We start from the raw sequence: 17899 nt of genomic DNA, 5'->3' as shown, positions 1-17899 counted from the left end.
AGAATGTACTACTCTCAGAACAGTAGCCTACGTACCTATCTCATATGCGTGGGTTGGTTTTGGATCACCTCATTAAAGGGCCATAATCACGTGTTGCCTTTTTGCCATTTACAGGAAAAACTAAGATTTATGTTGCGCTTTTTCAAACCCACAAAAACATTCTTTTCCAAATAAAAAATGAGAAGGAACCATTTGATTGCTGTATTCATACTTTTATTAACGATATATACACAAAATACATCACTTTTAGTGATGGTAAATTGATTTCCTGTGCAAGAGAAGATACAAGAGGCTATACAACACATTCTTCGCAAATATTGCACTGCTCGTAAAGGCAAAACAACTCATATAAATATTTTATTGAATACTTTCAAATCAGTCTCAGCTCACTCTCCAAATGAATGGATACTGCATGACATGTGCATAGTTTCCTGAGCAACGTGGAATAGAATGCCATGAAGAGCAGCAGTAAGGAACCCAAATGAAATCAATCAATACATTACAACATTACCATCTTTGGCAGCACATTTAATTGTGTGAGAAATCTACAGTGCATTTATCTGTATGGGCTGCATTAAGTCAGGCTGCAAATGACCATGGTCCAACAGAACAATCAATAGAGGAACTGTAACACTGAGTCACTAAATTGTTGTCAGATGGCCCAGAAATTGCGTGTTTCTATGGAGTGTGGCGTATATCATGTATAGTCCAGTGTTTCCCAATTGGTGGGTCAGTACCACATAGATCTATGGCACATAGATCAGTGGTCAGGACCCACTGGCTAGATCTGCTCCAGTCTCTCAAGTCAAGACTAAAGCCTGGATGTTGGCTTGTTTACTTGATGGGCAACTCAAAATGTATAGGTCCCACTTTACATCAAGTGGCACTGTGGTTTCACACGGCAGACACAGTGTATATGTTACAGTACATGTGGGAATACGGTAGGCTACATGTGGGAAAACTAGGATTAGGGTTAGGTGCTACGTTGACTTGGTACATGCTGGCATGTCTAACCCTACCCCTAATCCTAACCCTACCCCTAACCGTAGCACCCTAGCACCTAACCCTAACCCTAGTTTTCCCACATGTACCGTAACATATACATTAGAGAGATGCAGTGTAAGGTATACACTGTTACACAGTAGTGTAATAGTACACAGTAACGCTGTTGCTGATTGTCTAAAAGCACGTCGCATCATGCTTATATGTTCGCTTATGGAGACTTAGAGAGAGCACTTCACTGACTTCACAGTCATGATGGGTTGGTTCTCTCGAGAAAAAACTGAGGAAAACTGCAGGCCCATTATTTAACGTCCTAAGATGCTAGGCCAAGTAAAAAGCCTCCAAAGAATCCACTTGTGACGACAACGTTTTTCTTCACAAACTCCGTGGACTGCAAGAGAAGAAAAAAACATTTGAATTTACTGTATTACTGGGGGTCTGAAAATAAAGCGTATTATTCAATCAAAGTCCTTTTCAGAGGTGTGTTCAGTTTTATTCTTATGATGTTGAGCATAGGGGGGAAAAGAGACTAATACATGTATTGAGAATGCCAATGTTATTCATGTTTTGCTGTCAGGGCACACACATACTAATGGGACCAGTTTGAATGAACATTTTGAACAGCACCTCCTCAATGAAAGAGCTGAGCTCTGGTGCAGCTGTGTTGGCCCTCTTCTTCAGTTGTTTCTTTGCTTTGTTGACATCCTTTTCCACTCTCTTCCAGTCAACTTGCACATAGCCAGAGTGGTTGGCTATCTGGGGAAGAGAATAGAAAAGAACACTATTTCCTGGACAATAAATACAAAAATCCTGAGCAATAGCAAAATGTAGGATAGTGCATTGGAATAAGGAGTATGTGGATATTCCTCTTAGTTGTGTTTAAACTGTATATATGCAGACCTAATTAGCAGGAGCTGATTTCATACCTGTAACAATAGAAATCCTCCACCCACTGCTGTGGCTGCAATCTTCCCAACCTTTTGGAAGACGTACCCTGCACACCTGAAGTGAAAGTGAAAGTCAACACAGTCATTAGTATACAGATTAGACCAGAGTAACCATTTTGATCTTAGCATACATACAGCCTATCAATACACAATGCGTATTATGAAGACACAGATCATATGATTCTAGAGTACAGTCACGAGGGTGAATCGCGTGAACGTCCGACTAACTAGGATATTTATAGCATAGCATAGAGTACAGCACAGTGTTTTATTTGTATAGTATAGTATAGTGGATAGTGTATATAGCCTTTATTTATGTAAACCAGCTCTTTTCCCTTCTTGTTTTTAGTATTTTTTTCCTAGCACCAGGGGAGCCCCCTCTCCCAAATTTCGTTGTATGGTACCTGTACTGTATTAATGACAATAAAGACCATTCATTCATTCACATAGACAGGACCAGAGTCGCTAACCCCGTTACGTTATTATCACCTCTTCATGTGTTCATATCTAACCTGGAACAAGTGCCAAGTTCATTCATCATAACTTACCATCCACTCACTCCACCTATGGCAATCTGTGTGGCCACCGAATACTTCTCTGCCATCGGCCCCGAGTTGGTCCCAAAAAGGCGGCCCCACCAGTGTTGACGTCGGGCATACTCGGTCAGGTCCACCACCTCGTAAACGTCACCCTCATTCTCTGGGTCTGGAAAAACAAACACATAAAGGGGACATCTGCATAAGTAGCCCAGCTCGGTTTAGAGAATACGGCATCGACATAATAGTGCAATGTTTTGGTGAGATGAACGGGCACAGTTTAAGAACTTAGACTCCTTGAAGTGGAGAAACCAGACGATTTATTATAGGATGACCAACCAAGTGCGCACAGAATCCCTTCGCACATCGCTATAGCACTTCGGTAGGTTTCATAATGCACTATAACGTAGTAATTAACTGTTATTATGGCAGGTCAACCATTCAATTATCATCACTGTTTTTGTAGATATTATCGCTGCAGTCATATTTGCAACAGCACTCATTCAAGCCTATTATTATTCAACAGATTTGGTCAAACTGTTTTGTGCTATTGACGGTTCGAAACGTTGTTATTTTAGCATTCGAGGAATGCAATGTTACAACAAAATCATTATAATACCCTTACTGTAACACACGCTTTAGTTTGTGAGCTGAGCTCTGACTTACCCTCTCCACGATCCGCCATTTTGGAGTCTGTGGTCGGGATGATGACTGTCCCTGTCGCGTCGGTGGGCGTTTTTGTCAGTAAAACATCAGTTGACAGTATTAATCTGACTGAATAGTTCACTGAATGTATGTATCTATACAGTGCACATTGTCATATAGGTGTTATCATATTATGTCTAAATGTTTTTATTATTTAACTTAAAAATAATAATAAAAAAAAACTTTTAAAAATATTTTTAAAAATATATATAAAATACCTGCCTCATAAATAAATAAAACACAAAATACATGGTTTCAAATTATAGTATATGACTACACAATGCAGGTCCAGAACAGCCGAATAACACAAAAAAAGAGAGTCTGGACTAGCAGGGCTAGTAGTGTCCAACTATTACAGTAGACTATTTCATCTAAATGTGGAACTGAAGGAAGACCCTACTGGAACATCTCTCCTAAAACCTCAGGATACACAATAACCTATATTCCGTTGGTCAGGTTTCCTTTCCTTTCATATGCCAAACAGATTCCAGTTCCCAGGTCTCTTTAGATCATTTATACATAAAGATCTGTGAACTATATGAAAAATGTAAATAACGGTTTAATAAGTTGATTATTCCCTATGGGTATGATAACTATGTTTTGTTGATTAATTTAATTAAAGCCAGCTGCTTGACTTGATCTTACATTGTCCCTCATAATTCATCGCCTCCTACACTTGCACAATGACAGTTTGCCATTCATCTCTGGCGCCATGACAGTGATGACAGATTTACAGCCAAGCCAATCTCTGGTAGCGGGGGTTAAGGTTTCCAATCAAACAGGAAAGTGACCTCTGGTTTGAGTTATCATCACATCCAATGGAAGAACCCCACACCTGGGGAATAAGCCCTAGCAAACAACAGCAAGATGGATCAAGGCTCTCATGTATGTGATCAGCTCTAAACCTTCACCTTAAAGAGTTGAACAATAAAACAACCCAAGGCCTGTTAAGATGGGCATATTATACCAACATCTGCAAGATTATACCCTATGCATCACCATATCGAAGGTAACATGGCATATGTCTGGGGACATATCTTACTTGTGATATAAAATCTACATTTTTTTAAATATAGGCCTATTTGTGTGATGGAGGCTAACAACTAATTTGTTATTTATTTAATGTGTATAATCCATGAAAGTGGGTGTTACTGAAAACAGAGATCAGATCATTTATTTACAACAGTATGGACTGAATTTGCAATGGGTTGATGATTCAGAGCACAGAGATTGCTCTGTGAAATTGGCAGGCTAATTGTTTATTAATGTACAGAAAATGGTGTATTAAATATTCATCAGCAGTAAATGCAAATTGATATAAGTGTATTATACAGTGGTATCAATGGACAGACTATCTATTTACAGGCACCCTGTGAAACCTCTCACACAAATGTAATTTCTCACACAAATCTCACCCGAATGTTGCACAAGATGTTCTAACATCTGCATCACTTAATGAAAAAACAACATTACATAACATAGTAATAGTTAAATTAATGAAGAGAACAAAATAGTGAACACAGGCACAGATTCCATAAAGGAACACAGAGAAAACAAGACCGGCTATAGAAACAAGAATGACTATATATGACTAAGTAATGCATGCCAGTGATAGTTTGTTTCATGCCAATCACAGACAACATTTCTGTGATAACAAAGCAACAAATACAGAAGTTTAATAGCAGCAACAGCATAGGACTCATGCAATCATTTGATTTGACCAAATTGCTGACCTGTGTACCCCTCCTATATTGACAATCACACACAGGACAGTTACCTTATCCAATAGGAAACCTCGGAGTACAGTTACGTAATCATAACACAGCATGGTAAACCAATCAAAATAGGCAGAGCAGAGGAGGTGCGTTGCGCTGCGCGAGATTGAAGTTTTTTTTTGTTATTCATCCAACCCACTTAAAAGTGTGTATGAGCAAAGACAACCACAAGACAAGCGCTGGTCACGTGACTACACACAAACACGTTGATTGGTCCGGGACGCGGAGAGGGGCGTTACGACGGCGGCGGCGGCGTGCGTTCAGCCTATGTGACACAATTACAACAACTTTGAGCTGGTGGTTCGGGGGGGGAAGTTTACCATACAACCCAAATAACGCTCTATCGTAAAAACCCCGGCATTTACGCAATACTCAATTCCATGCATCATTTGGCATTCGTATACAAGTAGTTAGTGTACTGTACAAGGATGCACGAGGGAGGCAATTTGCACGGAGCTTATTATTTTCCTTGAGGATCATTTGGCATTGGCAACGATCCCGTGTCTACGCTACACTTCCAGTCCTGGATTAAAGGGTGCTGTACTTTCGTTCTTATTTTATTTTTTTGGGTGGAGTTTCTCGCCCGCTTCCCCTGTTGCTTTCCCATGAAATCGTGCGGAGTGTCACAGCTCGCGACCATCGCTGCCACTCGGACTCACACGGCTCTCTGTGGCGCTTCTGCTGGGGATGAGGAAAAGAAAATGGCGGCGGGAAAAGCGAATGAAATCGCGAATGAGGACTTTCCGAAGCTCACAGCGCAGGAGAGGGACAGCTTGCTCGGGATTGACAGGTCAGAAGAGACATCGTTGCATTAACTAGTCTTTGTTGCTTTAATTTGTGGTGGTGTCGTTTTCCCGTCTTCCATTTGTTAAATGAGATGTAAAATACCCCCCCAAAGTAATACGGAACCCGCCTGTGTTGTCCTCTGCTTTGCAGTTCACTGTTTGGTGGATTTCCGAGGCTTCATGAAGATGGCGCCAGAACGAAGGCCTTGCTGTTAAAGGTATGTCACATAGATACGACCAGAGTCGCAATATCACCTCTTCATGTGTTCATATCTAACCTGGAACAAAGTGCCCAGGAGAGGGACTGACACTTAACTTGATGCTTGAGAACCATCGTCGCAAGTTTCATCACGCACAAACAGTGCGTGTCAGTTTTGTTGATAAAAAATAATCTACAATCTACTAGATTGAAATCAAGTGCAATACTGAAACACAACTGTGAACATTTCAAACCTGCAAACTGCAACACTTTAAATGAATGTGCAATAACACTATGTGCAATATGACAAGTGACAACCCTAGGGTACATAAGGTTCAGAGAATAGGAAATGTTAGAATAGGTATAGCATAGCATAGAGTACAGCACAGTGTTTTATTTGTATAGTATAGTATAGTGGATAGTGTATATAGCCTTTATTTATGTAAACCAGCTCCTTTCCCTTCTTGTTTTTAGTTTTTTTCCTAGCACCAGGGGAGCCCCCCCTCCTAAATGTCGTTGTATGGTACCTGTACTATATTAATGACAATAAAGACCATTCATTCATTCACATAGACAGGACCAGAGTCGCTAACCCCGTTACGTTATTAGCACCTCTTCATGTGTTCATATCTAACCTGGAACAAGTGCCCAGGAGAGGGACTGAACTTAAGTCGATGCTTGAGAGACCATCGTCGCAAGTTTCATCACGCACAAACAGTGCAGTGTCAGTTTTGTTGATAACAAATAATCTACAATCAAGGACCATACTCTTGTAGAGCAATTGCTTACCAGAAGCCCTCGCATATCAGAATAACCCCCAGACTCGCTGGTAGTATAGATGTTTTCTCCCACACAGTTTGACAGATAAATGAGTAAAATATAAACATTGCATTCAAGCTTTGAATGGATAGCGAGCTTTAGCTATAAGTAAGTTGGGGGGGGGTTGTATCACCGATTTCACCATCATCACCTGTGCCAATGTTGGTGTTGTGAAATTGTGTTCCTGAAATGACAATCGATGCAGCCAGCCACACCACCACAGCGATCAGCATTCTCTTGATCGCTGACTACAATGTGACATCTTCAGCCCCCCCATAGCAGGTTGTAACATCTTCAGCCCCCCATACCAGGTCGGGTAGCCCCCCATACCAGGTCGGGTAGCCCCCCATACCAGGTCGGGTAGCCCCCCATACCAGGTCGGGTAGCACCCCATACCAGGTCGGGTAGCCCTCCATACCAGGTCGGGTAGCCCTCCATACCAGGTCGGGTAGCCCTCCATACCAGGTCGGGTAGCCCCCCATACCAGGTCGGGTAGCCCTCCATACCAGGTCGGGTAGCCCCCCATACCAGGTCGGGTAGCCCTCCATACCAGGTCGGGTAGCCCTCCATACCAGGTCGGGTAGCCCCCCATACCAGGTCGGGTAGCCCCCCATACCAGGTCGGGTAGCACCCCATACCAGGTCGGGTAGCCCCCCATACCAGGTCGGGTAGCCCCCCACACCAGGTCGGGTAGCCCCCCATACCAGGTCGGGTAGCCCCCCATACCAGGTCGGGTAGCACCCCATACCAGGTTGGGTAGCCCCCCATACCAGGTCGGGTAGCCCCCCATACCAGGTCGGGTAGCACCCCACACCAGGTCGGGTAGCCCCCCATACCAGGTCGGGTAGCCCCCCATACCAGGTCGGGTAGCACCCCATACCAGGTCGGGTAGCCCCCCATACCAGGTTGGGTAGCCCCCCATACCAGGTTGGGTAGACCCCCATACCAGGTCGGGTAGCCCCCCATACCAGGTCGGGTAGCCCCCCATACCAGGTCGGGTAGCACCCCATACCAGGTCGGGTAGCCCCCCATACCAGGTCGGGTAGCCCCCCATACCAGGTCGGGTAGCCCCCCATACCAGGTTGGGTAGCGTTGTTTGCTGTCTGGCCAGTTACCCCAAGATTATACGCGAGCTCCAAGTTGACAACTACTAGTTACTGTAATCAAATATAGCAAGGGCATGGTTGCATTTAAAAAAATAAAATAAACGATGTGCTTGGATATTAAACTCGTGATATATAAGATTGCAATTCAATGCGCTGGAAACCCAATTCGTCCCGTAAATGTTAACCAGACAGGGGGTTGGTGGTAGTAATGTTACCCAGCCAGGGGGTTGGTGGTAGCAGAGAGGTGGCCCAGACAGGGGGGGGGGCTGGATGGCCACCACGGCATGCTGCTGTCGCCTGCTAGCATAGCTGATGTTCACTTTACTCTGTCGGCTTACTAGTGTTGTCACGTTTGACCCCAACCCATTTAGATAAATATGAACATAATGTTTTAATAACTGCATTGCACGTTCAGTCTGCTAGTGAGCAAATCAATGGCGCTGCCCGGATCAGCCCAAGATGGCGGGGCACGGAGGAGTAGTGATAACTTGGCTAGCTTTATAAAGCCTAGGTCTCACATTAAAGTACCTGTTCACAGTCAAATGAAAAGAAAGTGACGCGCCGACATTGACACATGTATTTTCGTCTGAAAGTTTAAAGTTTAGCGTGCTAAATTGCATAGCGAATCCCAGTCGATGTGTGTGTTGTCGCTGCTGCTTCGAGTTAGCTTCGCTTAGCTCCCCACCTTCCTTCCCCAGGCTGGTTCAGCCCCTGTGTGTCTGTCATCAACATGTGGCTACCCACACACAACCCCGAACATAAGTTAGCTGGCAGTTTATTCGATGTGTATTTTCGAGTCGATCGGTCTCATATTTGCTCGGTTATATGAAATGGTGATCAGATCTGTCGCTACGCAGGGTTTGGGAGTGCGTCTCTGATCCATGTCAGTGTCTCTGGGTGGACTCGGACAGGTCAGCCGCAACACAAAGCGCCTTGTTGTGAATCTAGGGCACCCGAGAATGCTTATTGACATTCACACATTTTGATTTTGCTGTTACGTCTCATTACATTTTCCCCTCGTTGTCTTAGCCGCAAACTTTTCATTTAAATGTCTTTTTAGTTTTTATTCAACCTGTATCGGACTCCTTCCCTAGCGAAAGATACTCCTGTCAAATGATCTACCTTGATAATAAAATGAGTCTGGGGGGGAAGGGAGGGGAGGGACCACCATGGTTATAACATGTATTGTGTGTCTTGCTGACTGACATAGGGACTTATTGCTGGTATAATATAATATTATGTCTTCATTTGCCATTCATTGGATTGCGTTTGGAACTAAAGAAAGCACTAGGCAAGCACAAGCACTAGGCAAGATCTAGTGTAAATGTACAGTCTCAACCTTTTCATTTCCTGATCATTTTGTGGTAACTCTGAAATGGAGAATTATTGAAACACTGTATTGTTAATAAGTAAGCTGTGCTATGACATTTTACCAACATTTGACTAGTTTGCCTGCTTGCCTCTGTGAACGTTTGCATTCTGCAGCAAAGACTTGTGTTTTGTTAGATTGAGTGTTGTGCTTGACTGGTACAGCCAGTCTTCATGATATAATTATGTTGTCAGGATATGGCCAGTTGCCATGGGGAGTATGGGAAATGTGGTCTTTTACACTTCAACTAGCCTACCTTTGTCAGAACGATCCCTCAGTGAATTTGAATGTGTAGGATACGAGTGCCTGGCTAGCTTTTATGCTAACTCTGGATAGAGGCGGGGCTCTGGGGTAGAAAATAACACTGCAATGTGTGTGTCCATATATCTCCTTCCAGCTTATGCTGCCCCCCCCCCCACACACACACACACACTCCCCCTCCCCTATAAAGGCTGTGGTTTGGGCTATCAGAGTGATTTGTGTAGCCGTTATTTAAATCCTGCCTGGCTTGAGCTCCAAATTTGGCATGGCATTAGGGTCCAGCAAAACCACTTGTTTTGGGCAGCGGACACACTCTCCATTGACGGCACATCGTTTGCCTTAATGGTGTTCTGTGGACCTTGATCTGAGCGGTGACACCTGTAAGACATTACCAACAATTTTGTTCTCGACACGGCCTTTTTTGTTATCAAGCTGTCTACAAAGCACATACTGGATCTCAGAACTGTTCTTCCACCCTAGCACCATAACTATAAGCTACAATGTTTTGTTTTGAAAACGTTTTGCCTTGCACTATGCACATGGATGCTTGTATAAAATCCTTAACTCTCTCTCTCTCTCTCTCTCTCTCTCTCTCTCTCTCTCTCTCTCTCTCTCTCTCTTCTCTCTCTCTCTCTCTCTCTCTCTCTCTCTCTCTCTCTCTCAAGGCTGTAAGCTGCTATGACTCTCTCATCCTGAAAGCTGAGGGCAAAGTAGAACCAGAGATGTTCTGCCAGCTGGGTCACTTCAACCTCCTTCTGGAGGACTATCCAAAAGGTGAGCAGGAACCAACACTCCTCATAAAACACACACACACACACACACACACACACACACACACACACACACACACACACACACACACTCTCACACACTCTCCTCTTCTTCATATAGAAAGCTGCCTGCATATATCAGGCGTTTTAGAGAGGTAGGCTAGTTAGAAGTTACTCCAACCCCTTTTCATTCTTGTCCTTAGCTTTAAAACGCTTTTGTGATCGCATGGTTTGTGATTTGAATGGTAAATCTGTCATAAAAAGCTGATCCTTGGCTATACACACAACCCCAAACCATCAGAAATTATTGCTAGTTTGTCATTAGTTCTTGTGGTTGTTGTGCTTTGTTTATTGTCTGACTTCTTGTGTAATTGATTTGTCTTTTGAATATCAGTAGAATCCTTGAACACTGTTTTCTTAAACCATCTGTGTTGTCTAGAATGCGTCCTTCTTGAGGTAGCATCTGTCTGTCCATCCTCCATTCTATCCCATAGTGCACTGTGTACATGGGGAGTTGGTGAAATTGAATGTAATATGTTAGTCATTTTGATTCCCTTCGACAAATGTATTTGTTGTAAGTTGCTTTGGATAAAGGCGTCTGCTGAACGGCTAAAAAGTAAATGTAAATGTCTTCTTCACTAATTGCTTCCGCTCTCTTCCCCGCACAGCATTATCAGCGTACCAGAGGTACTACAGTTTACAGTCTGACTACTGGAAGGTGAGTGGCCCGTTTCTAAGCAACGTTTTCCTCTCTGTCATGGGCGCCTCGGAGCCTAGATTATCCCTGCTTAATGGTGGTTACGTGATGGTGCTGTTGGTAGCGGCAGGTCCTATGCTCTTGGTGAGCTGGTAAGCCTTTCCTCTCGTCCAGGTACCATTTTTTTTGTCTGCTGCTTACATCTTGACGTCGGTTTTACAGTACATTTGAGCCGTTGTGTTAACTGGCTTTGGTGTTGGATTGGGGGGGGGGGGGCAGGGTTTAAGCCAGGCCTTGGCTTATATGATGATGATGGTGGATGGAATGGGGTGGAGGGCTGTGGGCGGACCACTCAGCTGAATTGGGTCATTTAAGATCATGAGTAAAAAGCTTTAGTCAGACCCATTTAGCTTAATACCTGGTGATGGTGATGATAGGTTTATTTATTTAGCTATCATTTCTCCAGGCTGGTCTCACTGAGGATGATGGATAATGATGATATGTTGTGGTCATGGAGGTGAAGGAGGGGAAACTTTAATGAGCTCAGATATGATCCAATTCTACTACTTGACCTGATGTTTATTATAGTGGTCGTGTTGTTGTGTCTTGATTTGGAGATGGATCTTCTTGTCCTGCTATTCTCTGTTGTGATCTGTCTAGATCCCCTACCCCCACATGTGTGTTTGTCCGTGTCCGTAACTCTAAAATGTGTAACTCAACTTTCTCTCTTTTTCTATCTTGCACTTTCTCTCGCTCTCTCGCTCTCTCGCTCTCTTGCTCTCTCGCTCTCTTGCTCTTTCTCTCTCTCGCTCGCTCTCGCTTTCTCTCGCTTTCTCTCTCTTTCTCTCTCTCTCTTTCTCTCTTTCTCTCTCTCTCTCTCTCTCTCTCTCTCTCTCTCTGTTGCTCTCCTCTTTCAGGCATGCTATAATTTGTCTGTCTATCCCTCCCCTGCTCCATGTCTTCTGTGTGCCTGTAGTTAAGGTAGCAGGCCATGGACTTGTCACCTTTTGCAATCTGCTCTGGAAACAGAATGGCCTGCTCAGAGCAAGCCTAAGCCACGCTGTCTGTTCTACAGACCCCTACTAATCCTCCAACCCTCCCCAGAGCCTTCTATTAATGTGTAGGGACACTTGGACAGGGGTTGTTCTCAGCGCTTTTCAGATGTTGGTCGATAGACAATTGTATGTTCACTCACATGGAATTCTACAACTAAGTAGTAGGCTAATCTTCCACATATTTCATCTTACTCCTGAATCTCCTCGAATCCCCCTGTGATTCATTGTCACTGTGTGTGTGTGTGTGTGTGTCTACGTGTGTTTCTACTCGGGTGAATGTGGATTGTGAGGATGAGTTTCTGAGCTTGTGGTGAAATGACTGACACCTATATGGCTTTCGCTTCTGACTCATATGAGTACTACTGTTTGTAATGTGAAACTGAGGCGCGACGGTGTGGTTAATAGTCGCCTACTTTCAAAACAAACTGGTGTAGCCAGTCTATTCTGGGAATAGCCTACCTGCTTTCTGGAGGTTGCCTAAACTTTCGTTTTCACCCGGTGGCTGATGGACTAATTTCAGTCGAATTGCTGACAATATTGAGCTGTTTGTGTGTTACACGTCTGTGGACGGGAAGCACCCAAGTCTGTCTCCCACCTCTGCAGGTGTGACTGGAGCACTAGATTAACCCCCTGAGATTCCCCATCTCATTACACACACACACACACACACACACACACACACACACACACACACACACACACACACACACACAACCTCTGCTGCAGGGGGATGTTTTTGTCAATGCAATGGAGCTATGGAACACTCAACAGTGGATTTAGATGGTTCATGACTTATCATCTCAGATTGTTTGTGTTGTGTGTAATGCAACCTTTTGGAGACCCATTGCTGTCTGTGTGAGAAGGTGACCCTCAAAGTGCTCTGTATGTCGCTAACCTTCTCCCCCCCCCTCCCTCCTCTCCTGCAGAACGCTGCCTTTTTATACGGCCTTGGCATGGTTTACTTCCATTACAATGCATTTCAGTGGTAAGTACCCATCTTGAGCATATTATTTTGCACAGTGGTGTTTTTTTAATTAGCATTTCTGCTCTGCTCCTATTGCATTGGGCATTTAACTTGTAAAAGTAACCTGCCGTGTAAACATTGTTTACGTGACCTCGTCACCTTGTGTGTTTGTCTGTGTTTTTGTTTACCCCCTATGTGACCCAGTGGGAGACTTGAGTCTTTATGTACTGTCAATAGCTAGAATGTCTACTTTTTAGTTGCAGACACACAGTCGTAAGAGGCTTCGGTAGTGTTCATGGAAATGGCTAAGAGTGTTGTCTTTTCTAAGTATTATTGCAGTCAAAGTGTCTAAGGGGTGGAGTGTGTTTCTCTGAAAGCTGTTTCACATAAGTAATATCAACAGTGTTGAGTTGGGGAGGGCTGATTATTGATGGTGTCAGAGCACGCACGCGCACACACACACACACACACACACACACACACACACACACACACACACACAGCTTTGAGGTTGGTCTGGTTGTGTGTCCTAGTTTGAACCGTACTCTGTGGAATTCAGGGTTCACAAACACACAGACCCTGCTGTGTGTTTGATAGTACTCTGTCCTCTGAAACGTTCCAGCTGTCTCTAAAGTAAGCTCTGTTTTGCTGCAGTTTTGTAAGCAGTGCTTATCTTGACTAAAGATTTTTGGTTTTAGATAGCCTGTATTTCCTAGAGCAGCTAAGAACCTTAGTGCTCTTTTTGTGCTCTTGTTTTGTACTGAATCCTAACTTTAACTAGTTTAGTTTTAGTTTCCCATTGAGGTCAATACGTGAATCACTCGAAAGTCAGTCAGCGTGCAAAGCTAACGAATCAGAAAGGGACAGGCCAACATTGCGCCAATTGCTTAGTACTCGTTGCTCTCCAGGACTACGTTGAATAAACAAGGCATCGTACAACTGTGGCAGGAAACGCAGCACTGAAGAGTGTGAGTGAGATCAGTTTCTAGCAGGAGGCAACTTCAGCCAGGTCCCGACTGCTTCGGACCTAAAAGTCCCTGGATTTACATTGAGGGGGAACGCCTACCCCCGAGCTCGCAGGAAGCGCTTTGCAATGCTAGTGTAGTGGTGATAGGCGTCTGTAGCACTGCCTGACATTGACCACTGTAGCCCCCCTCTCTCCCTGTCTAGGCCATTGCTGCCCTCCTCATCAGAGGCCCAGGCAGGACAGAGAAGGTAGGCCCGCCATGTTGGTTTGGTTTCCATAGGGAATAATGCTGACTAGAATGTGTTGTTGATCTGACCTGGAGGCGACTTGAACTGTGGTAGACTTTTCAATGTTGCCACTGACACGGTTTTGAGTCACATTGGATCGAACATATTGCCCTAGGAGCCATCTTGGATGTAAATGTTGGTTTCCATCGTGAACAAGGGTGCTATCTTTGATCAATGTTGTGTAGGATGTAGTCCTAGGCCTACTAGATACTAGGAACAGGCGTCTCTCATTGGCCATTCTCTAATTGGATGGGGTGTTAGCTAGGCAGTGAGGGATGGCTACATTTTGATCTTTCATTCTGCCTGTCTTCAGTGGGTATTGTCATTTCACAAATAATGGAAGTCTTTTCATAGTGCCCTAGAACTCCAACATCTGCCAGCTTGTTCCATTACCACGGTTTAGTCCATGACACGCCTGGTCCTGCCCCTCTCCTCTCCTCCCTTCCCCCTAGCCCTGGTCCTCCCCTCCCCTCTCCTCTCCTCCCTTCCCCCTAGCCCTGGGCGTCCCCTCTCCTCCCTTCCCCCTAGCCCTCCCCTCTCCTCTCCTCCCTTCCCCCTAGCCCTGGTCCTTCCCTCCCCTCTCCTCCCTTCCCACTAGCCCTGGTCCTCCCCTCTCCTCCCTTCCCACTAGCCCTGGTCCTCCCCTCTCCTCCCTTCCCACTAGCCCTGGTCCTCCCCTCTCCTCCCTTCCCACTACCCCTGGTCCTTCCCTCTCCTCCCTTCCCCCTAGCCCTGGTCCTCCCCTCTCCTCCCTTCCCACTAGCCCTGGTCCTCCCCTCTCCTCCCTTCCCACTACCCCTGGTCCTTCCCTCTCCTCCCTTCCCACTAGCCCTGGTCCTTCCCTCTCCTCCCTTCCCACTACCCCTGGTCCTTCCCTCTCCTCCCTTCCCACTAGCCCTGGTCCTCCCCTCTCCTCCCTTCCCCCTAGCCCTGGTCCTCCCCTCTCCTCCCTTCCCCCTAGCCCTGGTCCTCCCCTCTCCTCCCTTCCCCCTAGCCCTGGTCCTCCCCTCTCCTCCCTTTCCATTAGCCCTGGTCCTCCCCTCTCCTCCCTTCCCACTAGCCCTGGTCCTTCCCTCTCCTCTCTTCCCACTAGCCCTGGTCCTCTCCTCTCCTCCCTTCCCACTAGCCCTGGTCCTCCCCTCTCCTCCCTTCCCACTAGCCCTGGTCCTCTCCTCTCCTCCCTTCCCACTAGCCCTGGTCCTCTCCTCTCCTCCCTTCCCATTAGCCCCTGTCCTCCCCTCCCTTCCCACTACCCCAGGTCCTCCTCTCCTCCCTTCCCCCTAGCCCTGGGCCTCCCCTCTCCCCCCTTCCCACTACCCCTGGTCCTCCTCTCCTCCCTCCCCACTACCCCTGGGCCTCCCCTTTCCTCCCTTCCCTCTAGCCCTGGTCCCCTCCTCTCCTCCCTTCCCCCTACCCCTGGTCCTCCCGTCTCCTCCCTTCCCCCTAGCCCTGGTCCTCCCTTCCCACTACCCTTGGCCCCACTTCCCACTACCTCCAGGTCCTGCTCTGCCTCCTCTTTCCACAAACCCTGGCCCCCCTCTCCCTGGCCTTGAAGGCCTCCAGTCTTGTCAACCTGCCAAGTTTACAGTTATTCCCATCTGCGAGAGGGGGAGGTGTGTGTGTGTGTGTGTGTGTGTGTGTGTGTGTGTGTGTGTGTGTGTAGGAGGAAAGCAGGACATCTGGGTTTCTCTAGAGGCCAAGTTACATCACGAGCCAAAGGCCAAGAGGAATGCAGAGCTGTCAGATGTGTAACGTTACGTCATGGTGCTACAGCAACTGTCACCAACCCTGTTCCCGAAGCGCTACACGCACCAGCACGACACCAGATTAAACTCATCATCTGGATCTTGATTAGCGTAGTTAAATTAGGTTGCTGCACTAGTGTGGGATGCCACAAGCTGAGCTCCATGTCTTTGAAGGTATTGTAGAGTCTAACAGTAATGTGAAAGAACAGCGGCGCTTTAAAAAACCTTGCTGCCCCTAATATATCTTTAGCTGTGCTTGTATATTTAAGTGCTCACATGACAAGGTGAGGCAGGATCTTGTCAGTAATGGGCAGAACTCGTAATTGAAGAATTGTCAGAGCGCACTTTGCTGTTGTTTCGCGGGCTGTGTCCTCCCCATGCCCCCACGTACCCCTTTCCTGGGGAGTGTAGTTCTCTCTCTGCAGGGTACTGTCTGCCTAACGCTCTCTGTCACAGCCAATCTATTCCACGGTAGAGGAGCTGCTCTCTCAGAGCACTCTGGAGCGCACGAGTGCGGTCGGACGATTGGGGGAGGGAGGGATGAGTTCAGATGAGTTCAGTGCTTTGCCTCGGAGCAGCACATCGTGTGTGTGTGTGTGTCAGCAATGAGATCAGTGTTGTCAGACCTGCTCTCTCTGTAGATGTGTGTGTATGTTGTTTGTGTGTGTGTGCATGTTTCTTTTCAGTTTATATTGTGTCTACAGTGTGTTTGTGTTGTGTGGTTTTGTTAAGAATGGGGGGGGGGGGGGGGGGTTAGTACTGTTGCCAAAGTGACATCAGTGTTTGCTCTGCTGCCTCCCCTCTCTACCTCTCCCTCCCTCTACCCCCCTCCCTCCCTCCACCCCCCTCCCTCCCTCCCTCTACTTCTCTCTCCCTCCCTCTACTTATCCCTCTACTTCTCCCTCCCTCCCTCTACCTCCCTCCCTCCCTCTACCTCTTTCCTTCCCTCTACCTCTCTCCCTCCCTCTGCCTCTCCCTCTACACCTCCCTCCCTCCCCCTACCTCTCTCTCCCTCCCTCTACCTCTCTCCCCCTCCCTCTACCTCTCTCCTGCCCCCTTCCCCTACCTCTCTCCCTCCCTCTACCTCTCTCCCTCCACCTCTCCCTCCCTCTGCCCCTCCCCCTCTACCTCTCCCCATCTACCTCTCCCCCTCTACCTCTCCCCCTCTACCTCTACCTCCCTCTGCCTCTCCCCCTCTACCTCGCTCTCCCTCCCTCCCTCCACCTTTCTCCCTCCACCAGCTTGGTCCACTATTGTATAGAGATCCAATTGGAAGGATTCAAGGTCCTTCAAACATTTCTTTGAAATAGGCCACCTGTCGTAAGGGTGAAATAGTCCTCTGACAATTGACTCATTAATAAAAACTCAACCAGTTTTCAGAATACTCTGATTCTACATGTTTGTTACATGGTGTTGTGTGTGTTGTTTGTACTCTGTCTAACACACTCTCTATCTGAACCACCTCCTCTCTCTCTCTCCCACCTTCAGGGCGATAAAGGCATTTCAGGAGGTGCTGTATATTGACCCCGGTTTCTCCCAAGCTAAAGAGATTCATCTGAGACTGGGCCTCATGTTTAAAGTCAACACAGATTATGAGTCGAGCTTAAAGGTACGTGAAGCTACTGCATTACCCTCTAGGCTACACAAAGCCTAAACTCCACCCTCTCCAGGTCTTTAGAACTGGTTCTTGAACAGCTGCATGTTAGTGTATGGCTTGGACATTCAGTCTTTAAATAGTCTGGTCTTCTAGCATCTCATGTTCTACCATGGACCTCTTTAATGCTGTCCATTCTACGCCCTTCCATAAACTCTACCCACGCAGCCTCTGTATTAAAAACTACCTCCATGGTGGTGTGTCAGGTTGGGTGGTGTCCCTTTTTTCATACCCTTTTATACCGTCCTAAAATGTT

General features: G+C 46.3%; 2 protein-coding genes across 2 annotated transcripts in view; one reads left to right on the top strand and one right to left on the bottom strand.

Moving 5' to 3' along the window:
- Positions 1-1113: 1113 nt before the first annotated feature.
- Positions 1114-3170, bottom strand: fundc1 (FUN14 domain containing 1; the record flags this gene model as incomplete). The annotated part of the gene is made up of 5 exons (XM_080536839.1): positions 1114-1393; positions 1630-1758; positions 1929-2004; positions 2498-2654; positions 3152-3170. 5 exons carry the CDS (start codon positions 3168-3170, stop codon positions 1316-1318), a joined length of 459 nt encoding a protein of 152 aa, XP_080392965.1. The 3' UTR covers positions 1114-1315.
- A 2400-nt stretch (positions 3171-5570) lies between these two features.
- The window catches only part of kdm6a (lysine (K)-specific demethylase 6A), a gene marked incomplete at its 5' end in the record, with an annotated part of 37957 nt that continues 25628 nt past the window's right edge, over positions 5571-17899 (top strand). Inside the window, 7 exons of the mRNA XM_080536838.1 lie at positions 5571-5755; positions 5902-5968; positions 10170-10278; positions 10943-10992; positions 12953-13011; positions 14140-14205; positions 17478-17598. Of these exons, the coding sequence (XP_080392964.1) occupies positions 5571-5755; positions 5902-5968; positions 10170-10278; positions 10943-10992; positions 12953-13011; positions 14140-14205; positions 17478-17598 (657 nt within the window). The remainder of the gene's footprint in view (positions 5756-5901; positions 5969-10169; positions 10279-10942; positions 10993-12952; positions 13012-14139; positions 14206-17477; positions 17599-17899) is intronic.

This window comes from Nansenia antarctica (genome assembly GCF_963989245.1).
Source record: "Nansenia antarctica genome assembly, chromosome: 7".
In the NCBI taxonomy this organism is placed as follows: domain Eukaryota; kingdom Metazoa; phylum Chordata; class Actinopteri; order Argentiniformes; family Microstomatidae; genus Nansenia; species Nansenia antarctica.
Note: the sequence above shows the minus strand (reverse complement) of the source record. Positions and strands in the feature narration are given on the sequence as shown.